Source organism: Sapajus apella, unplaced genomic scaffold (genome assembly GCF_009761245.1).
Source record: "Sapajus apella isolate SASKATOON/1434 unplaced genomic scaffold, GSC_monkey_1.0 scaffold37, whole genome shotgun sequence".
In the NCBI taxonomy this organism is placed as follows: domain Eukaryota; kingdom Metazoa; phylum Chordata; class Mammalia; order Primates; family Cebidae; genus Sapajus; species Sapajus apella.
This window is the reverse complement of record NW_022436977.1, coordinates 2,316,933-2,337,372: the sequence shown is the minus strand read 5'-3', so window position 1 is coordinate 2,337,372 and position 20,440 is coordinate 2,316,933. Positions and strand designations below refer to the sequence as shown.

General features: G+C 40.4%; 2 protein-coding genes across 6 annotated transcripts in view; one reads left to right on the top strand and one right to left on the bottom strand.

The window, feature by feature from the left end:
- LACTB (lactamase beta) overlaps positions 1-6,083 on the top strand; it is a 19,833-nt gene extending 13,750 nt beyond the window's left edge. For both annotated transcript variants that reach the window (XM_032297225.1, XM_032297224.1), the window contains one exon: positions 5,311-6,083. In XM_032297225.1, the coding sequence (XP_032153116.1) occupies positions 5,311-5,417 (107 nt within the window). In that variant the 3' untranslated portion in view covers positions 5,418-6,083. The remainder of the gene's footprint in view (positions 1-5,310) is intronic.
- Positions 1-20,440, bottom strand: part of RPS27L (ribosomal protein S27 like) — a 22,061-nt gene extending 1,621 nt beyond the window's left edge. Inside the window, exons 1-4 of one of the 4 annotated variants that reach the window (XM_032297226.1) lie at positions 20,141-20,440; positions 19,137-19,245; positions 18,309-18,419; positions 9,144-9,403 (exon numbers count right to left, since the gene is read on the bottom strand). In XM_032297226.1, the coding sequence (XP_032153117.1) occupies positions 9,159-9,403; positions 18,309-18,419; positions 19,137-19,245; positions 20,141-20,146 (471 nt within the window). In that variant the 5' untranslated portion in view covers positions 20,147-20,440 and the 3' untranslated portion in view covers positions 9,144-9,158. Of the gene's footprint in view, positions 1-9,143; positions 9,404-9,425; positions 10,543-15,837; positions 16,039-18,308; positions 18,420-19,136; positions 19,888-20,140 lie in introns of those variants that run through there. The other 3 variants (XR_004274821.1, XM_032297229.1, XM_032297227.1) reach the window with 3 other exon arrangements.

Below are 20,440 nucleotides of genomic sequence, written 5' to 3'. Positions count from 1 at the left end.
TACTCCCTGGCTCAAGTGATCCTCCTGTATCAACCTTCCAGGTAGCTGAAACTACAGATGTGCGCCACCGCACTCAGCTGATTTTTAAAATTTTTTGTAGAGATGAGATCTTGCTGTGTTTTCCAGGCTGAGCACAAACTCCTGACCTCAAATGATCCTCACTCCTCAGACTCCCAAAGTGTGGGTATTACAGGTATGAGCGTAGCTCATTTTATTTTCTATTCTTTGAAAAAAGGCAACAGGTTTCTATCTCTAGTGTTAAGGGTCCCTCTGAGCTCTGAGATGCTTTTGGTGTGGTTGTTTTAATTTTTAGTAGTTCCCAATGGTTCTAAAGGATAGTTGATTATTTTAGTTAGAGTCCCTCTGAGCTCTGAGATGCTTTTGGTGTGGTTGTTTTAATTTTTAGTAGTTCCCAATGGTTCTAAAGGATAGTTGATTATTTTAGTTAGATAAAATGGGCTGCTAAAATAAAATAGGGCACTAAAAGAAGGAAATTTTGTTACACAGGAAAATGTTTTGTCCATTTGCCTTGTTTTATTTTATTTGATACAGTATTTATTTGGGCCTCTAGAACTCAACTCTGATTATTTTTTGTAATAATTATTTTAAAGGAGTTTAAAAGCACCAGCTTTTGGGGGGAATTTTGGGAGTAAAAGGAGTCTTTTTGGTTACAGACAAAAATAAAACCTTATAGTAAAACTTACTAAATACATATGTTTGTAATCATGTGTTTTATGGTACCATTTTGCGGGGAAAAAAATGTTTCTAGCTTTGTTATTTAGTCTCCTGACTTGTTGGGTATAACCATAAATCGGTTTGTAATATCCTGAGTAGGGCTTTTTAGAGTTGCTGTGTTTCCAGGAGTAAATATTTCTCTTTATTCCATCTCCGTGTGTTTATGCACGTCTTTAAAATAGTACTGTACTGTCACCTGCTTAAAGTATCTCATTAGAATCCTGCCTCACAATAGCACTTAAATTCTTTTGCTTAGATTTGAGTCACAAGATTACACTTAGCTGTAAGGGAGGCAAGAAAATTGTTTTTAGCTGGGTATGCTGTTGTCTTGAATAAAATTGGGAGTTTCTTAAATGGAACAATGGGAACATTGATTCTATTTAGGAGCATAACTATATTGATTCTGTGTAGCTAATATACTCTGTATAGGCAAGTACACTAAATAACTCTGTGAGTAAACATCACGAAGGAGTTCAGTGAATGTTCTTGCCACTGAAAGACACTCAATTTGTTGAAAGGGGAATCCTCAGTCAATGCCTTGGCTTATTATTAGAATTTGGCCATATTTTCTATGTGTTTGGCACAATGTTTGCAACAAAAATTTCTAATTTTATAACTAGATGGGATGAAAACCAAATAAAATGGATGTTTTCTGGAGTGTATGCTGCATTTTTTTAATGTTTAAAATTTTTAATTTCAGTTTTTATGGGTATATAGCAGCTGTATGTATTTATGGGGTACATGAGATGTTTTGATACAGGCATGCCATGTGTAACAATCACATCGTGGAAAATGAGGTATCCATTCCCTCAATTATTTATCCTTTGTATTACAAATAATCCAATCCTACTCTTTTAGTTATTTAAAAATGTACAATTATTATTGACCATAGTCACCATGTGATACTATCAAATACTGGATCTTATTAATTATTTCTGTTTCTTTTGTACCCATTAACCATCTCCACCTTCTCTCAGCCTTTGCTTTATTTTGGCAGTATAGATATGGCCTTTACCTTCTATTTCTAAAGTGTCTTCCAGAATTAAGAATTGTTCCATATCAAGCTCTTTTTCACGCCTTTAGCTGACAGACTCTCTACTAGTAGTTCAATAAATGTTAATACTAGATGTTAAAGTGGCATTGTTTTTATAATATGCATTTGAAACTCTGTTGGTTTTCAAACTTCTTGTAACAATAAATACTAAGTGATGATATTGTCTCTAAAGGCATTTAAGAAGCATTTTAAAAATAAGGCTGGGCACAGTGGCTCATGCCTATAATCATAACACTTTGGGATTGCTTGAGCCCAGGAGTTCGAGACCAACCTAGAGCAACATGGCAAAACCCTGCCTGTACAAAAAAATATAAAATAAAATACAAAAATTAGCCAGGCAAGGTTGTGTTTGCCTGTAGTCCCAGCTACTCAGGAGGCTGAGGTTGGGGATTACCTGAGCCTGGGATCACACCACTGCATTCTAGCCTAGGTGACAGAGTAAGGCCCTGTCCCCCCACTCTTGAAAAAAAGTATTTTTAGTTTCTAAGTTTGTAGGTGTAGATTTCGGTGGTTATGTAACACTCTTAAGCAGAATCTGGCGATTCTTATAAATAAGTATGAGGAAACTGTTTGTCATCTGGCATCATCCCATCAGTTAGTTACAAAAATGCCTCAGTAACTTAGTCAAGAACTTTTGTCTATATTCTTGTAAGCAGACATGTTCTAAGAACTTGAAATAGTAGTTTATCTTTCAGCTGAACAAAATTATTTTCATAAAAATGTACTAATTTGTCCTATGTGAAAAGGAACTAAGAGATTAAAATCTAGAATTTACTTTATTAAAGTTAGAATCCTAAAGTCTGAAAGTCTCCGTATTTTTATATTTAAAGGAGGAATGACTGAGGAATTCTAGTTTCCAGTCTTAATGTAAGTGGTTTGAAATGCTTTACTCTTAAAAGGAAGTTACAGGGCTGGGCACAGTGGCTCACACCTGTAATCCCAGCACTTTGGGAAACCAAGGCTGGCAGATTACATAAGGTCAGGAGTTCCTGACTAGCCTGGCCAACATGGGGAAATGCCATCCCTACTAAAAAAAATTAATTAATTAATTAAAAAAAATAAATCTGGGTCTGGTGGTAGGCACCTGTAATCCTAGCAGCTTGGGAGGCTGAGACAGAGAGAATCGCTTGAACCTGGGAGGCAGAGGTTACAGTGAGCCAAGATCACACCATTGCACTCCACCCTGGGCGAAAGAGCAAGACTCATCTCAAGGGGAAAAATAAATTCGGCTGGGCACAGTGGCTCACGCCTGTAATCCCAGCACTTTGGGAGGCCGAGAGGGCTGGATCTCCTGAGGTCAGGAGTTCGAAACAGCCTGGCCAACATGATGAAGTGCCATCTCTACTAAAAATACAAAAAAAAAATTAGCTGGGTATGGTGGTGCACGCCTGTAATCCCATCTATTGGGGAGGCTGAGGCAGTGAGCTGAGATCACACCATGGCACTCTAGCCTGGGCAACAGAGCAAGACTCTGTCTGAAAAATCAATAGGCCAGACGCCGTGGCTTACGCTTGTAATCCCAACACTTTGGGATGCCGAGGTGGGCAGATCACTTGAAGTCAGGAGTTTAAGACCAGGCTGGCCAACACAGCAAAACCCCGTCTCTACTAAAACTACAAAAATTAGCTGGGCATGATGGTGGATGCCTGTATCCCAGCTACTCAGGAGGCTGAGGCAGGAGAATCGCTTGAACCTGGGAAGCAGAGGTTACAGTGAGCTGAGATCGCACCATTGCATTCCAACCTGGACAACAAGAGCAAAACTCTGTCTCAAAAAAATAAATATACAGAAAAAATTAGCTTGGCATGGTGACAGCACCTATAATCCCAGCTACTAGGGAGACTAAGGCAGGAGAATTGCTTGAGCCTGGGAGGCAGAGGTTGCAGTGAGCTGAGATCGTGCCACTACACTCTAGCCTGGACAACAGAGCAGGACTCAGTCTGAAAAAAAAAAAAAAAAAGTTACAGAAAGCTGATTATTGGCTGTGCACAGTGGCGCATACCTGTAATCCCAGCACTTTGGGAGGCACAGGTGAGTGGATTGCTTGAGACCAGGAGTTAAAGACCAGGCTGGACAACAGTGAGACCTTCATCTCTACCAAAAAAAAAAAAAAAAAAAGCCAGGCATGGTGGTACACACCTGTGGTCCCAGCTGCTCAAGAGGTTGAGGCAGGAAGATTGCTTGAGCCCTGGAGGTTGAGGCTACAGTTAACCCTGATTGTATCACTGCAGTCCAGCCTAGGCAATAGTGCAAGACTCTGTCTCCAAAAAAGTAAAAAATTATTTCTCAATGACAAAAATGTGTTTCTATTATGTAACTTCTTTTTAAATTTAATTTTACTTGGTTGGCTGGAATTACAAATACAATCAGGATTTGAGACAGAAAGTAATGAGGGACTAAAATATGAGAGTTGTCATAGGAATGGAAGGAATGGAGAAGGGTAAGTCACAAAGCAGAGATTGAATAAGTAGGATTTAGCATCTTATGGGATATGAGTGTTTAGGGCAAAAAAGTCATCAAAAGTTGTATAATGAAGGTTTTAATGTCAAGAAAGAAACAAGACAGGAAGGTTTGGAAGAGATTAACTTAGTTTTAGACATGTTGCCTTTGAGACAATGAGAAAACCATGTATCAAGTCATTGATTTTCTAAAGAGCATGCTAAGATCCCCTTTAGACCTTTTTTCCTTTTTAAATCTTCCGATAAATACCTGTGGCCACTCCCTTTCTAACTGCCAACCCTACTTCATCCAATATTATGACTTGTACTTTAAGGGGATGTATAAGAATCTTGAAAAAAGAAGAAAGGATTCAAACTAGAGTTTGCTAACTCCAGCCTTTCCCACTGCACCAAGAAAGTACCATGTCACATCATTATATATGATACGCATGTGGCTTTTTTTTTAGAGGTTTTATTTTTTAAAATAGGGTCTTGCTTTGCTGCTCAGCTGGACTCAAACTCCTGGGCTCAAGCAATCCTCCTGCCTCAGCCTCCTGAGTAGCTGGGACTATAGGCATGGGCCACCACACCCAGCTTATATGGTATTTCTATCCAAGAAATCTAGTATTCTTACAAATAACCTTATTCCTAAACATCCCAATGTGCTTTGGATGTTTACAGTTTTGGTTATAAAATTCAATTGTGGCACAATTCAATATTGACCCCAAGGACAAGGAATATGTACCAAATGATAAGTTTCTCCATATGCACCGGGTAAATATTATGTATAATATTAACCAATAAATTTTTGCAGGTATTAAAAGTTTGATACACTCAGCATGGACAAGCCATACCAGTAGAAAAAACTCACATTCTAAGCTTTAATTCAAAAGGTAATTAGACTACCTTACTTAGTTATCCGTGTGTCATTAAGACCTGAATCATACTGAAAATTAGTGGTTTGTAGTTTCTGAGAATGTATGATCATTACATTGAAATACAATCTGTCTCATGTACACATTTTTCTATCGTGTGAAGTCAGCGATTATGAAATTTTAACGATTCTTTCTTATTTCCTTTTAGATTTTATGTTTACAATAAAAAGAAACGTCTTGTCAACACACCCTATGTGGATAACTCCTATAAATGGGCTGGTGGTGGATTTCTGTCTACAGTGGGTGACCTTCTGAAATTTGGGAATGCAATGCTGTATGGTTACCAAGTCGGGCTGTTTAAGAACTCCAATGAAAATCTTTTACCTGGATACCTCAAGCCAGAAACAATGGTTATGATGTGGACACCAGTCCCCAACACAGAGATGTCCTGGGATAAAGAGGGTAAATACGCAATGGCATGGGGTGTGGTGGAAAAGAAACAAACGTATGGTTCTTGTAGAAAGCAACGGCATTATGCTTCACATACTGGAGGGGCAGTGGGTGCCAGTAGTGTCCTGCTGGTCCTTCCTGAAGAACTGGATACAGAGACTCTAAATAACAAGGTTCCCCCGAGAGGAATCATTGTTTCTATCATATGTAACATGCAATCTGTTGGCCTCAATAGCACTGCTTTGAAGATTGCCCTTGAATTTGATAAAGACAGATTGGACTGATATCTTAACACCACAGGTGCAAAATGAGGGTTTTTTTTAAACATCAGTGTTCCAAAACATATGAAATTTTTAAGAATAAATTTGAAATAGAGTATAATTGAAAGCAGACAATTATGCACCTCTAATTGCTTAATTTTGTAATGGTCTTTTATTGTAGAATTAGTTCTTTATACTCAGGGAAGTAATTCTATTGTTTTTACTTTTTGAAAAAAGTGTTAACTCTTGAATAAAATATTCTGATAAAATATGTACTCTCTGTGTGTGTGATACAGAGAAAATCTCATTCAACAGGAGCCTCCAGATACCCAGGTTTTTTTTTCTTTTTTTGAGTTGGAGTCTCACTGTGTCGCCCAGCCTGGAGTGCAGCAGCATGACCTGGGCTCACTGCAACCTCTGCCTCCTGAGTTCAAGCGATTCTCCTGCCTCAGCCTCCTAAGTAGCTGGGATTACAGGCACCCGCCACCCTGCCTGGCTAATTTTTCTATTTTTAGTAGAGACAGTGTTTCACCATGTTGGCCAGGCTGATCTTGAACTTGACCTCAGGTGATCCACCCACCTCAGCCTCCCAAAGTTCTGGGATTACAGGCGTGAACCACCGTGCCCAGCCCAAATATCCTTTTAATGTGAGAACAGAACCAAAAGCATGAGAAATGGTTTATTATCTACTACAGCTTAAAATAAACTTTCGGAGAAGGAATTGGGAAATCAGGAGCAATATAGTCTTGTGGGTCTGGCGCAGTCTCTAATGAGGTTGCAGACAGGGTGTTAGAGTCATCTAAAGAATGCTCCAGGCCGGGCACGGTGGCTCACACCTATAATCCCAGCACTTTGGGAAGCCGAGGCGGGTGGATCACGAGGTCAAGAGATCGAGACCATCCTGGTCAACATGGTGAAACCCCGTCTCTACTAAAAATACAAAAAATTAGCTGGGCATGGTGGCGCGTGCCTATAATCCCAGCTACTCAGGAGGCTGAGGCAGGAGAATTGCCTGAACCCAGGAGACAGAGGCTGCGGTGAGCCGAGATCGCGCCATTGCACTCCAGCCTGGGTAACAAGAGCGAAACTCCGTCTCAAAAAAAAAAAAAATGCTCCAGGGCTGTAAGAAATGCTTCCATGTGGCTTACTTGCATGACTGCTGGCAAGAGTCAGTCCTCTGGCTGGTGGTAGCAAGGGGGCTCAGTTTGTCACCACAAGGACCTCTCCGTAGGGCTGCTGGGGTATCTTAATGTCATGGGAGTTGGCTTCCCGCAGAGTAAGTGATGAGACATAGAGAGTACCAGGCAGAAGTCACTCTTTTATAAATTAGCCTCAAGTCACATATCATCACATTTGCCATAGTCCATGGGTTACATGGGACCGAATAAATGTTGGAGAGTTTGTATAGATTGTGAATATTAGGAGGTAGGAATCACTGGGAGTCAACTTGGAAGCTAGATACCAGAGTCTGACCTCTGGTCCCCAATGATTTATGTCCTTCCCAGTGCAAAATACTCTTATCTCCTTTTAAATCCTCCAGAAGTTTCATCAGCTCAAAGCCCAGTATCTTACCATCTAAATTGGGTCAGGTCCAAGTGTGAATGACAGCTCCTCGGGAGGAGTTCCTTAGGTACAGCAATTCAAGTACAGTTTCTCCTGACCTTATGACGTGTGAACTTTATTTGTTCCCCATATGTGTAACATACAATAGCACAGTAGATGCAGGATAAGTGCTAGATACTCTCTTCAAAAAGTAGGGAAATGGAAGACATACAGGAGACTGGCAATCATGAGATTCAGTCAGACAGAGGTTGACAACTCTTGATTAGTACTCAAGACTTCAGAATAATTCTTAGCTCTTGGCCATGTTCTCTGGGCTCTTAGTTCTGCCTTCCGATTATACTTATTTATTTTTTTAAGAGACAGGTATTCACCATGTTACCCAGGTGGGTCTCCAACTATTGGGCTCAAGTGCTCCACCCACCTCAGCCTCTCAACATGCTGGGATTATAGGCATGAGCCACTCTTTTTCTTTCTCTCTTTCTTTCTTTCTTTTTCTTTCTTTCTTTCTGTTTCTTTTCTTCTTTCTTTCTTTCTCTCTTTTGTTCTTTTTCTCTTTCTTTCTCTCTCTCTCTTTCTTTCCTTTCCTTTCCTTTTCTTTTTCTCTTTCTTTTTTTTTTTTGAGACAGAGTCTCACTCTGTCTCCCAATCTGGAGTGCAGTGGTGCAGTCTCAACCCACTGCAGCCTTGGCCTCCTGGGTTCAAGCGATTCTTCCACCTCAGCCTCCCAAGTAGCTGTGATTACAGGTGCACGCCACCATGCCTGGCTAATTTTTGTATTTTTAGTAGAGATGGGATTTCACCATGTTGGCCAGGTTGGTCTCGAACTCCTGACCTCAGGTGATCCACCCACTTCAGCCTCCCAAAGTGCTGGGATTACAGGTATTAGCCACTATGCCTGGCTGCTTTTTGGCATGTCTTTCTAGCTGAGTTGTTTTCTCAGTCTGCTTTCTGCTTGTAGAAGTTTGGAAGCCCAAAGGCATTTTTGTATTCTCTCTGTCCTTTCAATCTAAGTTAAGAGTGGTTCTGCTAATAGAATATATTATTTATTTAATTTTTGAATTATTTCTTAGCAACCCTATTAACTGACAATATAATATTTTAAAATGTTAAGGGTATCCTGTGAATCTTATTGGGGTTTATGCCAATAGACAAATGCCACACCAAAATCCCTTCAGAATAACCCCTCTGTAAATTGGGCCTTGTCTGCTGAGACAATGGGAAGAACTACTTACAGTAATAATCTAATGAACTCTATTGTTTTAATAGTTCTCTAAAGTGCCATGTTGGTTCATTTTGAAGTCTTGAGAAAGGATTGTATAGTCATGCCCTCAATTTCATCTTTAGAGTATGTTCTCCTGGAAGTGCCCTCAATTATATCTTTGTCTTGAAGCCATTTCTTAATTTTGGCATCACTTGCCATCTGAAAAGTCTGGGAATTTTTGAAACCCTCAATTATTAATTCTGTATTAATAGTTCCTCCTTTAGCTTATCTTTCTCTTGCATGTTAGTATAAGTGACAAGAATTAAGGAAGCACGTTCAACACTGTGTATGGCTCTCTGCTCCCTCTCTTGCCCTGTGACATTCGAGCACCCCCTTCTCTTTCCGCCAAGGTTGTAAGCTTCCTGAGGCCCTCATCAGAAGCAGATGCCAGCACCATGCTTCCCGTACAGCCTGCAGAACTGTAAGCCAAATAAACCTCTTTTTATAAATTACCCAGCCTTAGAACAAAAAAAAAAAAAAAAAAAAAACAAAAAAAAACCCTGTGTATGGACATCCCATCAGCTAATCACCCAGTTCATTAGACACATTTTCTGTTTTCTGAGTTATTGCTGGTAACAATGTTGCTAAATTTTCTGCCAGTACAAAACAAGAATCCCCTCCTCTAATTGACAATAAGATTTCCCTTACTTTCCTTAAGATTATACCTGCAGCCTCCTCAAAGGCCATGCTTCTCAACAATTTCTTTAAGGATCTCCAGGTTTTCATTAGCACCCTCCTCAAAGTCCTTCCAACTTCCATCTGCTGCTCTGTCCCAAATACAGACACACACATATATAATTCAGATATAATTCACAGTCCATATGCCATAAAATTCTTTAACATGTACAATTCAGTGGTTTTTAGTATATTCACGAGATTATGCACCCATTACCACTATCCAATTCATTTTCACTCCAAGAAGAAACCTCATACTCATTAGCATTTGCTCTCCATTCCTCTGTTCCTCCAGCCCCTGGTAATCAGCAAACTGCTTTCTATCTCTTTGGATTTGCCTGTTATGAATGTTTCATATAAATGGAATCATACCATATCTGGCCTTCTGTGTCTGTAGTATAAAAGTCTGAGCTTTTTCCTGTAGTATAATGTGTGTTAGGTATCTACTACTGCATTAACAAATTACCCCAAAGCTTATTGTCTCACAGTTTCTGTGTTTCAGAAATTTGGGGGCAGCTCTGCTGGGTGTTTCTAGCTCAAGGTCTCTCATGAGTTTGCAGACAAGATGTAAGCAGGGGCTTCAGGCATCTGAGGGAAGGATCAACTGGGGCTGGAGAATCTGATTCCAAAATGATTCACCCATGTGGCTACAGGCAAGAGGTCTTTGTGACTTACTGGCTTTGGCCAAGAGGTTTCAGTTTCTAACCATGTGGCCCTCTCCATAGGTCTGCTTGTCTGTGCTATGGCTTCCCTTTAGAGCAGGGGATTGAAGATCAGACAAACACCTCAATGTCTCTTGTAATTCAGCCTTGGAAGTTATATGCCATCATTTATGCCAGATTGTGTTGGTTACAGAAACCAACCCTGATTTGATGTGGGAGAGGCCTGCGCAAAGGAGTGGATACCAGAAGGTGGGGATCACTGGGAGCCATTTTGGAGGCTGCAATGTTAACATATTGGGGAATTCTGTTCCAACAGCCATAGATCCTGTGTACTAGAGATTGCCAGTGTGCCACTGAAATCAAAGTAGAAGGGCTTTTCTATAATTCTCAGCCCTAAATGTGTTTCTTCACTTAATACTGTATACAAGTAAATAGAAGGATATCTCAGAGTTGGTTAAAGTAGAAAGAAAGCACCTCTCTAAAACAGATCCATTTCATCTCCTTATGTCTTTCTGACTACTGATCTCTAGGTCTTATATTCATGTTTGTCAAACTTTTCAATCCGTGCCCTTAGATAAACATAAAAATGTCATGTCTTTCTTTAATGTTATTTTAACATTAAATATTTAATGTTTCTTTCATGTTAATATGTTATTTAGAATTTATTTATTTTTTAGAAATAGGATCTTGCTCTGGCATCCAGGCTGGATGTGCAGTGATGATCATAACTCACTATAACCTCAAACCCCTGGGCTCAAGTGAGCCTTACCATCTCAGCCTTCCAAAGTGCTGGGATTATAGGCATGAGCCACTATGGCTGGCCCCTCATTTGGAATTTTCTTTTATTTTTATTTATTTATGTATTTAGAGATAGGGTCTTACTCTGTCACCCAGGCTGGAGTGCAGTGGTGTAATCATGGCTCACTGCAGCCTTGATCTTCCAGGCTCAGGTGATCTTCCCACCTCAGCCTCTAGAGTAGCTAAAGCTACAGGTGCATGCCACTAAACCTGGGTAATTTTTTGCATTTGTTGTAGCAAAGGGGTTTCACCATGTTGCCCAGGCTGGTCTCAAACTCCTGGACTCAAGCAATCCTCCCGCCTCAGCCTCTAAAAGGGGCATGAGCCACTGCACCCAGCCACCAATTATTTGATAGCCACAATTTCCTCTCATTCCATTGTGCATACAACTTTGCAATGTGCTTTTGCTGCTTTTTCCATCCAAAGTTGGGGGTCTTTATCCACTCCCTCGAATCTAGTCTCACTTTATGTTTATTTGTTTTGAGATGGTGTTTTGCTCTTGTTCCCCAGGCTGGAGTGCAATGGCACAATCTCAGCTTACTGCAACCTGTGCCTCCCAGGTTCAAGTGATTCTCCTGCCTCAGCCTCCTGAGTAGCTGGGATTATAAGCATGTGCCACCATGCCTGGCTAATTTCATATTTTTAGAAGAATGGGGTTTTTCCATGTTGGTCAGGCTGGTCTTGAACTCCCAACCTCAGGTGATCTGCCTGTCTCAGCCTCCCAAAGTGCTGGGATTATAGGCATGAGCCACTGCACCTGGCTGCTTTTTGACCTATTAAATGTGGTGGAAATAATGTGCAAGTCCCACTGCATAGGCTTTAAGACGCCTTCAAGCTTTTGTCTGTCACCTTCTAAGAACACTACCCCAAGACTGCCATATAAAGAAGCCAGACTAGCTTACTGGAGGAGGGAGGCCACATGGAGAGGAACAAAGATGCCCCAGCTAGCAGCTAGCACCAGCTGCCAGACCTGTGACTTGAGCCTCCAGGTAAAGGCGGCTGCATGAGTGAACATGGGTGAAACCAACAGAGTAAGCAGCCAATACATATAATCATGAGAAATAGTAATGAGTCAATATTTTAAGCTATTAGATTTGGGGTTGACTTGTTTTGCAACAAAAGTTAACATATCTATGCTCCAGTGTGGTGGTAAGGTGGGTAAGTAACTGTAGGGGAAAAAACAACATTAAAGTACTTGATGTTATATAGACATGACTGCTTTTCATTTAAAAAACACACAAACTATGAACAGAACACTTACTGTGGGAAAGGCATTTTGCTTAAGCACTTTGTATATGCTATCTCATTATATCTTCAACATAACTCTATTTAAAGTAGAAATATTATTTTTCCCAAGGTCATAAACCATCAGGTAGATCCTCTGAGGTCAGGAGTTCAAGATTAGGCTGGGCAACATGGTGAAACCCCGTCTCTACAAAAAATACAATAAATTAGCCAGGTGTGGTGGCAGGTGCCTGTAGTCCCAGCTACTCAGGAGGCTGAGGCCAGAGGGTCGCTTAAGCCAGGGAGGCAGAGGTTGCAGTGAGCTGAGATCATGCCACTGTCCTCCAGCCTAGGTAACAGAGCGAGACACCATGTCAAAAAAAAAAAAGTGAAAACACTCTAAATGTCTATCAACTGATGGATAAACATTGTAGATTATTACACAGAATATTACTGTCAAAAAAAGGAATGAAATTCTGATTGATTGATATATGCAACATGGATAGCCCTTGAAAACATTATGCTAAGTAAACATACAGAAGCTACATATTGTATGATTCCATTTATATGAAATAGTATTCCATATAAATATTGAAGAAATACTGAGAAGCAGCAAATCCACGGAGACAAAAGTAGCTTAGTGGCTGCCAATGGCTGAGAGGAGGGAAGAAACAGAGAGTCAGAGCTGATAGGTATGAAGTTTCTTTCTAAGGTGATGAAAATGGTCTGGGATTAGACAGTGGTGATGGTTGTACAACCTTGTAAATATACTAAAAACTATTGAATCTTACATCACAGAAGGTTGGATTTTATAGTTTCTGAATCATCTCTCCAGAAAAATAAAATAAAAAGGAATTAGAACTTTATCAGATGACTTACAGGAACAACCAGACACAAAACCATTTGTCATCTCATCAGGCCAGAAGCCAAGAATTTCATTTTATTTTTAGCTATATGTAACTGGTTTTTTTCCATTAATGGAAAGCTTCCCTTAAAAATATATTTATATTAAATTTATGGAAAGTTTTCTTTAAAAATGTATTTACATTAAAATATGAAGTCAATATAGATAATAGTATTTACCACATTCAGTATAATAATGTATATGGCTAATCCTGAAGTTTGGGAAAGTTCTGGTGTCCTATTCAGCACTTTTAAAACCCAGTAACATCATCTAGATTAATAATAAAGTAAAACTGAATACACCATTCATTTCCCAATATCAAATAAATCCTTAGATGTGTTCTTTTTTGAGACACAGCTTCACTCTGTCAGCCAGGCTAGAGTGCAGTGGTGCAATTATGGCTCACTGCAACCTCTGCTCCTGGTTTCAAGTGATTCTTGTGTCTCAGCCTCCCAAGTAGCTGAGGCTACAGGTGGGTACCAGCACACCCAGCTAATTTTTGTATTTTTAGTAGAGATGGGGTTTCACTATGTTGGACAGGCAGGTCTCGAACTCCTGACCGCCAGTGATCTGCCCACCTCAGCCTCCCAAGCTGCTGGGATTATAGGCATGAACAACCGTGCCCAGCCCTTAGATATGTTCTTTAAAGTATAATCCTTTTGTAAAAAAATACTTCCAAGGGAATTTTGGGGGGTTTGTTAGATTAGTCCTCATCATAGGTTTGATTACTTCTCATCAAAAGCAGTAATTTCCACTGGCTCTCCTTAGAACCAAGTTTCCTAAACTGCACAAGCTGAAGTGCCTTGGAGTACCTCAGGAAAAACATTGACATGGACACATCTTTTGTATAAACTACTAGTTCCAGGTAGTTCAGTTTTACTGTTATAAGGCACTGCATTCCCTTTGATGGCATCCTATCTTTGTGAAGCTGGGTTTGGAGCCACTGCTGTGACAAAAAGCACCATGTAAAAATCACTGTGGAAGAAATAAGGACGGTGGTGTCCAATCAGATTCCAATTTTGAGAAAGTGCACAGAGCCCAACAAGCACACATATTCCACTAGTAACTGTGATGATTTAAGGATGAGATAAAAATTATCACATCAGGCTGGGCACAGTGGCTCACACCTGTAATCCCAGCACTTTGGGAGGCCAGGAGTTCAATACAGTCTGGACAACATAGCCAGAGCCGCATCTCTACAAAAAAATTAGGCGGGTGTGGTGGCACATGCCTAAGTCCCAGCTACTCAGGAGGTGGGGGTAGGAGCCTTGCTTGAGCCCAGGAGTTTGAGGTCACAGTGAACTATGATCCTCCAACCTGGGCAATAGAGCCAAGACGCTGTCTCTACTTTTTAAAAAATCATTACATCACTTTTGCTCTTGTGTATAATTTTTTTCAAATGGCTACTAGAATTTTTAGAACATAAGTTAATAAATGTAACTGTTAGGTATTTCTTTTGGCCAAGGGACAACCTGAAAAAAATTACTGAGATTCTTAGGATGTCAGAAACAAAAAGTCTGAGAATCTCTGGTCATCTACTTCCTCATACATTATATATACCCCAAACTTGACATCATTCTTCAGTTCTTGTGCAACAGTTCTCTGATTTAAGCAGTATGTAAGACGATTAGTGACTCACATTAGAGGCCTACCTGTTGATAGGAACTGCCTGTTTTAAGGACCTGACATAAGGTAACAAATCAAATAGCAGCAGAGTAGAAACTGGACCATCTTCCTCGTCCAATGAGGAGTTGTATAGTGACTGAAAAGGGAAACGTACACTGCCCCTCTCAGCTCCCCAGGATCACTTCATAAACTATGAAAATGACAATGAGGCACCAGAACCACTCAACACACATTTGTAGTCTGGAGTGCTCACCTATGAATTCTCTGAGCCAGAGAATTCAACACCATCTACTATCTCCAACCAGGACTTCTGCAAGTAAATCGTACCACTCCTGATTTCTCCTCTCAAATTTTCTAACCCAAAAAGGAGCTTCCAATTAATAACTGAGACCCCAGCTAGCAGTTACTGTCCTAAATTATACAGCAGTACAGTAAGGCCACATAAATCTAAGGCATTACATTGTGATGGTTACTATGTTAAATATTTTTTTTTTTTTTTGAAGCTACTATTTTTAAGTTCTGCAGTAAACATGAAGGATGTGCAAAATATGTACTTTTTTTTTTTTTGAGACAGAGTCTCTGTTGCTCAGGCTGAAGTGCAATGGTATGATCTTGGCTCACTGCAACCTCCACCTCCTGGGTTCAAGCAATGCTCCTGCCTCAGCCTCCGGAGTAGCTGGGACTACAGCATGTGCCACCACACACAGCTAATTTTTTATTTTTAGTAGAGATGGGGTTTCACCATGTTGGCCAGGCTGGTCTTGAACTCCTGACTTCAGATGATCCACCCACTTCGGCCTCCCAAAGTGCTGAGATTATAGGCGTGAGCTACTGCAACCGGCTGATATGTACTTCTATAAGATGTTTCCACAGGTACAACAGCAGAACTACATTTAGAATTCACAAATAATAGATTTTACATTTGTAATCCTTTAACCCTATTCACAAATAATTTGGAAAAGGAATGAAAATAAAATATTTAGGGTTTCTACTCTTGAAAATGAGACACAAATTAGCTGGGCACGGTGGTGTGTGCCTGTAATCCCAGCTACTCAGAAGGCCAAGGCAAGAGAATCATTTGAACCTGGGAGGCGGAGGTTCAAATCGCGTGAACCAGTGAGCCGAGATTGCACCAATGGACTCCAGCTTGGACAACAGAGCAAGACGCTGTCTCAAAAGGAAGAAAGAAAAGAAAATGAGACACACACTAATCAGAATAAAGTTTGAAATGTTTAAACCAAATTAATATACACCATATATATAAATGTATGGCATACTCACACATATTTTAAAAAGAAAGAAAAAGAGGGGATTTGCCCATAATCAAAACTTTATTGAAAAACTGACACCAAAATAGTAGTTCACTGTTGTATACCTTACAAAACCAAATATAATTACATTATCTTGGTAGATTAATTAGAATTATGGAACTTATGATAAGGCTTTCTGTGAGATAACACAAATTCAGGAAGCTGTTTGGATCATTAGTGTTGCTTTCTTCTGAATGAACACCCTGCAAAAGAATCATGAGAGTATATTAAACAAGAGTATTATACCTTTGCTAAACTTTTAATGACAAAAAGTACTTTTTCAGTAAAATACTGAAGAGTTTTAAGAATATTGGGGATGTGGTGGCTCACACCCGTAATCCCAACACTTTGGAAGGCCAAGGCAGGCAGATCAGCCTGGCCAATATGGTGAAACCCTGTCTCTACTAAAAATCAAAATAAGAAAACAATTATCCAGGTGTGGTGGCGAGTACCTGTAGTCCCAGCTACTCTGGAGGCTGAGGCAGAAGAATCACTTGAACCCAGGAGGCAGAGGTTGCAGTGAGTCAAGATCACACCACTGCACTCCAGCCTGGACGACAGAGCAAGAATCCTTCTCAAAATAATAATAATTATAATATTGGATTAGGCTGGGCGTGGTGGCTCATGCCTGTAATCCCAGCACTTTGGGAGGCCAAGGTGGGTGGATCACCTGAGGTCAAGAGTTTGGGACCAGCCTGGACAACATGGTGAAACCCTGCCTCTACTATAAATACAAAAATTAGCGAGGCATGGTGGCATTCGCCTGTAATCCCAGCTACTTGGGAGGCTGAGGCAGGAGAATTGCTTAACATGGGGGTAGGGAGCAGAGGTTGCAGAGAGCTGAGATTGCACCACTTCACTCTGGCCTGGGCGAAAGAGTGAAACTCCATCTCAAAAACAAAACAAAACAAAAAAGATTAGCTAGGTGTGGTAGTGGGTGCCTGTAATCCCAGCTACTTGGGAGGCTGAGGCGGGAGAATCACTTGAACCCAGGAGGCAGAGGTTGCAGTGAGCTGAGATCACGCTATTACACTCCAGCCTGGGTGACAAGAGCAAAACTCTGTCCCAAAAAAAAGAATATTGGATTAATACTCTATATATACAGATTATTTATCCTCCCATGCCAGAAATTTGCTATAATAAATCTGTTATAGCTGAGTGTACTCTGGTATAAGTGTCACTCCTGTTTCTCAAATGCTATAATAAAGTCTACTTAAGACCATGAGCCTGAATTCAACAGTGAAAAGCGGTCAGAAGAGATACTCTTAATTTTTATGAAGTATTCTGAATAATTTTCTCAAGAAAATAATTTTGATTAGAGTTATTTTCAGATCTATTAGGAAAACTCTAGATCAGATGCACCCTTTAAACCATCTGTCAGCGTATGGGCACTACATTTCAAAATCCAACAAGTATACTTAGCAATACTACTCTTAAAATATCATGTGCTAGCTAGGCACAGTGGCTCACGCCTTAATCTTAGCACTTTGGAAGGCTGAGGTGGGCAGATCACAAGGTCAAGAGATTAAGACCATTCTGGCCAACATAATGAAACCCTGTCTCTACTAAAAATACAAAATTAGCTGGATGCGGTGGCGTATGCCTATAGTCCCAGCTACTTAGGTAGCTGAGACAAGAGAATTGCTTCAACCCAGGAGGCAGAGGTTCCAGTGAGTCAAATCGCACCACTGCACCCCAGCCTGGCAGCAGAGCGAGACTCTGTCTCAAAAAAATTAAAATCAAAATTAAAAAATCATGTGCTGACTTCATATTTAGATCTCACCAGGTCACACCAAATAGATCTCGGATTTGCTGCCAATCCACTTGAATTATTCCAGTGAGAACATGGAACTTACAGCTCCCCAAAATATCACAAGCAAATTTCTAACATCATTATGGAATTGCAAATTTACGAGTATTACTATGGAAACTATATACGTAATTTTTTTTCTTACTGCACTAAAGTGAAAGAGGAATTAAAATTAGGTTTTTATATTAATCATTGCAGTTGCTCATAAAAATAAAACCTCTGGCATTTTAACTTACACATTAGCTATCTGTTGTTTAGCTGGCAATGATTAAAAAAACTATTCTATGTACTAATACCATACGGAACAAAATTTTATGAGAAATTTTAAAATTCTATATGGTTTTAAAAAACCGTATAACATGTAGTTATTCTTTTGTTTCCATTTTGATTTCTTTAATTTATTCCAAGTTAAGCAAACTAAGTGAATGAATATAAAAGAACTAGGTGTTCTAAACTAAGAAAAAGAATAGTCAGTGGAGTTCATTGCAAGAGCAAGAGTATAAACATATCCAGCTGAACAGGGCATTCTTTACTAAAAGCACACAATGAAAGAGAAAAGCTGTTTTGGTAATCATTAAGATTTCTTTAAACTTTTCAGTGAAGATGGAGACATTTATAATCATAAAATCTCATCACTGGGTTGGAAAATGCCAAATGATATACCTTCTGTGAGTCTGGCCTTTCCCCCTGTAGGCTGGCACAATACTGTTGAACAACCTACACAAAGAACCACTGTCTGAGCATGGCTGAAAACCGTGGTGATCTTGTAGCAACCTAAAAAAAAAAAAAAAAAAAAAAAAAAAAAAAAAAAAAAAAAAAAAAAGCAATGTTAAAAGTGAAAAGCAGAACACCACCTATTCAACATTTGTGGTAATATGTAAAAAAAAAATTAAGAACTTTAGCGCTATGAAACAGCAAGCCACATGTGTAACATAAACATAAACTCTTCCAGCAGTGACACAAAATTTTTAAAAAACAGGTAAAATAATATACTTTCCTGAACTTGATATTTCTAAAATATTATCATTTCAACATGTAATCAATGTATTTTTTTTCCCGTGCTACATCGGCAAAATCCAGAGAGTGAAGGGTAAAGAACCCTCCTATTTTGACTATTCACATTTTGATTACCCACCAAGTGCTCAGTAGCCACGTTCGGCTAATAGCCATTGTATGGGCAGCACAGTTTTAGACTGAAGAATCAACAGACTTTTCCTTGTATCATGAAATAGAAACTTATCACCTGAACAGCTTAAAGACTTACTAAGTGAAATAGCATATCTCCTGTGAATGCCTGCTTTCACTTACCCTCAAATGTTTCTACAATGGTTTTAAGTAGTACATTTATTATGAAAATGTCCCTGACATTTCCAATTCTGTAATCCCACTTCTTCTCAACAGAGGGTTCTAAAGCATCTTAACTATACACACCACACTAGGAATTCCTACAGAAATTTTCGTTAGTAAAAGAATTAAGATTTGAAATTTTACCTGGACATTTTACATCCATAAAGTAAGAATTTGGACTTTGCACTAGGCGTTTCTTTTTATGTTTTTTCTTTTCCTCTTCCAAGGACGGATGCAATAAATCTCTAGCCAGCTGAATAAAGAAGCATATCATTAGTAGTTGTTTTAAACCACAATGCCGGCACATTTAACCATACGTGAAATATACATGAAAAAAAAAAAAAAAAAGGCATAACGGTCATCCTCGGCAGAAGCAATACTTCAGATGGTAAACTTATTTTTCGAAACCTGTTAATAACTTTCATCAATACTTTTCAAAATACTTGTGCTCTCCAAGTCTCTATCAAAGGGCTTTCTGGCGATCAGCAAACATATGGTAAGGCAAACTCCGTCCTTCTTTACTCAATTGCGTAATAAACTGTCTTCAGTGCAAACTGTGTGAGGTCGAGGTGTTAAGTAAAGAAACTGACCCCAATGTGGACTCGCTTAGAGTAGAAACTGCTGAAGTAGACCAGAGAACGCCAACTCTCGGGTGATTTTTGCTCCCGGGGCTCAACAGCTGATCTGACAGGAATTCTGGCTGAGGCGTGACCGTACTCAACAGAATTAATATTAAGGCAACAATGAAGGCAGTTTTTAAAAGAAAAACAAGTAGGAAATCGATTCCGAAAGAAGGCAGAGGGGGCGAGAAACACCAGCACCAGGAAAGCAAAAAGATCCAAATATCACAGCCTCAGGGGCACCCACCAAAAACCAAGAGGGCTCATAAGCTACCTAGACAGTTTTTACCTCCAACCCCCGCCCCAGCCACCGCCTGCTGATCGCAGCCCACGCCCCTGCAGGGCCAGCCGCGCCGCACTGACCGGGCAAGTCACTACATGCCCGCCACGCGCGAGACGCTGAGTGACTGGAGCCGTCTCGCCACTCTCGGACACTACAGGCCGGGGAAGCCTCCGGATTCATCCGCCCCCTATGCTCCTAGGTAGAGAAGCCTAAAACAAACCCGGACCCCAACGTAAACAACTCACAGGCATGTTGATCCTCTCGCAAGCCCAGCCCTTCCAGACCTCTCAGCCGACACCGCTAACAAGCTGCACGCGATCTGTGCTCGGCATCAACTTCCGGGATAGAGGCGACAGGGAGGAGCGGCGGGGCGGGCCTGTCCGCTCTAGGCCCTCCTCTCGGTGGTAGAGGCGGATGCTCAAGCCATGTCCGCTGGTCCAGGGTGCAGGGAGGACCTGGGAATGGGGCGCATTCGAGGATGCCAAGTCCCGTGGGTCTAAACGGGGTCGTCGGCGAGGGCCGCGGACTCTGCGATGCCTGAGGCC